This window comes from Marmota marmota, unplaced genomic scaffold, assembly GCF_001458135.2.
Source record: "Marmota marmota marmota unplaced genomic scaffold, marMar, whole genome shotgun sequence".
Classification (NCBI taxonomy): domain Eukaryota; kingdom Metazoa; phylum Chordata; class Mammalia; order Rodentia; family Sciuridae; genus Marmota; species Marmota marmota.
In genome coordinates, this window is record NW_026000240.1 from 21,513,121 (window position 1) to 21,516,655 (window position 3,535).

Genomic DNA, 3,535 nt, shown 5'->3' on the forward strand with positions numbered 1-3,535 from the left:
CATGAATTTCACTGTGGTGGTTAAGAGCTGATTCTAATGCCACATGAAATTTGTTTTTAAATGGTTATTTTATTCAGAGTGGTTGCTTTTTAATGATGCTATCTTAATTTCCCACTAAACCCTTTTTCATCTATAGTCTTCCAACATTAATATTTATTTTGTTCATTTAGTTTTAAAGTATTCTTAAATTAAAGCTCTTACAAATGTTGCTGAAGATAATTCAGCATAGGCACTACCACAAAAAAATCATGAACAATATGATCACTGTGTCATAACTGTAATATAACTTAATAAACACAATATTAGAAACTATTTTAGTATATTAAGAAACAACCATTCTAGAACATGTTATAAAATCCACTGCCATATATACCTTTAAAAAAAAAAAAAACCTATATACTTCTTCATCTCGGAATTTTTACCAATGTAGTTAGATCTCACACTATAATGATAATTATACTTTTTTTTTTTTTTTTTGGAGTAGTGTTGGGGATTGAACTCAGGGCCTTGTACATGCAAGGCAAGCACATACCAACTGAGCTAAGCCCCAACCCAATGATAGTCATACTTAAGAATCACTTTGTGTTCAAATATTTTCCATGTATGTATTATTTTTCATTGTCTTTTCCCTAAAATAAAATCTTCAGAATTTATACATATCAGCTTTCAGAAAACTCATAACAAATTATAGTAAAATAAAGCCATGATGATATTGAACTTGTACCGTATTTAATGCAATATACAACCACACTGTCTCTTGTTCCCATTTGGGCTTCAGAATTTCTTATCCTAATACAACATTCTGCAGAATGCTTCAGTACAATATGGGTTCAGGACACAGCAATATCATATCCATTGCAGGAAAATTCAATGGTTTTCTCCCTGGGAAAGTACCAAATCTCAAAATCCTACACACTAATCCATTTTTATTTTCTCTTCCCCATAATTCATTTTCAAATCTAAAAGAAGCTCTTGGCTGAAGCCTTACACTGTCTGCAGCATGTGTTTTCTTTGCAAATTTCCTTTTAGGAAACATGATAAAGAAAGCAACATATCCCATGGGCGTCCCAAGTAAACCATTATAAATTCATATTCTCTTTCTCACTAATTTGGATGGTAAGCGAGGAAGAAGAGGAAGAGCCCATAAGTGCCCTTACTCCAAAAAGGGAAGATAAAACTTCTCTGCTTTTCTAAGCCTGGGTACTGTGTCAAAGGCAGAAAAATACTCCAGACAGAAGATACTTGTGTCACTTTGCTAACTGAAGAAGTTGCTACCGTCGCCAACAATATGTTCACATTCACTTTTGAGGCTTGTGTTCTAATCATCAGAATTTTCTAAAATTATATACTTTTTAAAAAGACTTTTCCCAGAGCCAAACTCATGACAAAAACATTAGTCTCAGCTTCAAGGTTCCCTGTCTTAACTCATTACAGTAGAAATCAAAAGCAAATGCATTCAAATCCTCAAGGGCTCACTTCTTCCTTTCTGTACTTGGAGTTCAACAGGAGAGTAGTTTGTGCATTTTCTTCCACTGCCCGTCTTGGTTGTGCCTGTAGAATTTGAAGATTTGTTCCATTCCTGAACACCTGGCAGGCTGTGATTTACATGTGAGAAAACAATTCCAATTCCGGGGTTATTATCAAGGAGCCAGAAGCTTCTCCCTGGTTAGCTGTCCTTCAGGAGAAGGCTAGAAATAAGGGAAGGGGGAAGGGAAGCAGATTCTATCTGAAGCTCTGTAGGACAAGTAACACAGGTAAATCCAAAGCAAGGGAGGCAAATATATTTAAAAAAAAAAAAAAGAATATTATTTATTATCTTCTTTATTAATACTCACATGTAACCTTTGCTTTTTTACACAAAAGTCTACTTTAGAGGAATGCCTCCTTAGTTTATCAGGCCCAGTGGGGCATTTTTTTCCTGGACCACTTCCCCTTTGTCCGCCCCACCCCCCACCCACATCCAGATTACTCTTACATGTTCACAGATACCACGAAAACTTTGTAAACAAGATTTGGGTTACTGGAACTAGATTTCATCAACATTCCACTTCAAAATGGAAGGCAGGTGGGAGAGAGGGTGAGAAATAGGAGAAAGGGGAAGGGGAAAGAGACAGGGGACAAGAGAGGAGGGACCACTGTTCAGAACTTTCAAGTCTTACCTTTTCTGAGGTGTGTGTGTGTGTGTGTGTGTGTGTGTGTGTGTGTTCTGTTCCTTGAAATTCACTGACTCAAAACATCGACAGCTAGTGCCTGTGTGGTTATTTATATTATATATCTATAATAGAATATGTGGGCTACCTCAGTTTGGGTCTGGGCTGTTTGTTTAAACACATCACAGTTATCTTTGTGGGCGTCTCCACAGAGTGTCGGATCTCCTGGGAAACTCTCTCAGAGCCGGGGCTTCCGAAGGAGGGTCTTGCTGAGGTCTTTGACCTCCTCGGGGCTGTTGACCCGCTCATAACCCAACACAGCCATGGGCTGGTAGCAAAACTCCTCCACCTGCTTGATCTGCTGGAAGGTGAGTGCCGTCCGCCAGGCGTTGGCGGCCTGCGTGGCATTGCGTGCTGATACCACGAATGGCTTGGAGGAGGATCCTGAGCCACTGGTCATGTTCAGGGCAAACTGCTCCATTTCTGGACTCACCAGCAGCCCCACAAAGTCGTACACCCTCCGTAGCGTCTTAATGGGGTCTCCCACCAGGTCCTCGTACCGCACCACCAGGTAGTGACCCTGCAGCCAGTCGGGAGGCTGCAGGGCTGTCTGCAGCGTCTTGGCCATGCTGTTGCAGATGACCTCCATAGCGCCCAGCGCATGGTAGTCTGCGGGGCCGCCCATACCCTCCTTCTTGGCACCCAGCTTGTGGCCGGCGGCCTCCAGGAAGGGCATTCGATGGGCTCGCGGATCCCGGCTGCGCACAACTTGTAGGCTCTCACGGATGAGGCCGTGGCGCGAGCGGATGCGTGAGCTGGCAACTGCACGGGGATCACGCACCAGGTGGATGACCTTGAGGTCCAGGGCCGGGTCTCGAAGCAGTGGCGCCAATACTGCCACGTCGAAGACGCGCACGCCCTTGATGACCAGTGTGCGGTACTTGCGGCACTCCTCCTCAAAGCGTGCCAGGCGCTGAGGAGGGCACTTCTTGCACACCCGGTCGTCCACCAGTCCCACGACCTCCTTACGGTAGGCGGGGCACAGTGGCGACGAGCACACCACTTTGTTGGTGGCTGCCCCAAAGATGCCCAGAGTAGTAAGGTTGCGCCCCCCACTGCCCGCCGGACTATACAACTGGAAAACGGAGAGATCGCAGCGATAGAGAGCGCTCAGCATGTCCCGCGCTGCCCCCTGCAGGGAAACGGCGTCCCCGGGGTACAGTTTTTGCCACACGTGCCATACTGGCTCGTAGAGGAAGAACACCTCGGGGTTCTGGTTGAAAAGCTCGCCGAAGAAGGACGAGCCCGAGCGCCACGTGGTAAACACATATACCAGCTGCCGCTTGTCCCCGCCGTCCCTGGTGCCCCGAGTGCCATTGCCTGGA

The 3,535-nt window shown here is 45.0% G+C and overlaps 1 protein-coding gene across 1 annotated transcript in view; it reads right to left on the reverse strand.

Annotated features, from left to right (window-relative positions):
* Window positions 1-707: 707 nt before the first annotated feature.
* The window catches only part of Chst2 (carbohydrate sulfotransferase 2), a 9,330-nt gene continuing 6,502 nt past the window's right edge, over window positions 708-3,535 (reverse strand). Inside the window, exon 2 of the mRNA XM_015486744.2 lies at window positions 708-3,530. Coding sequence (XP_015342230.1) covers window positions 2,389-3,530 — 1,142 coding nt within the window. The 3' untranslated portion in view covers window positions 708-2,388. The remainder of the gene's footprint in view (window positions 3,531-3,535) is intronic.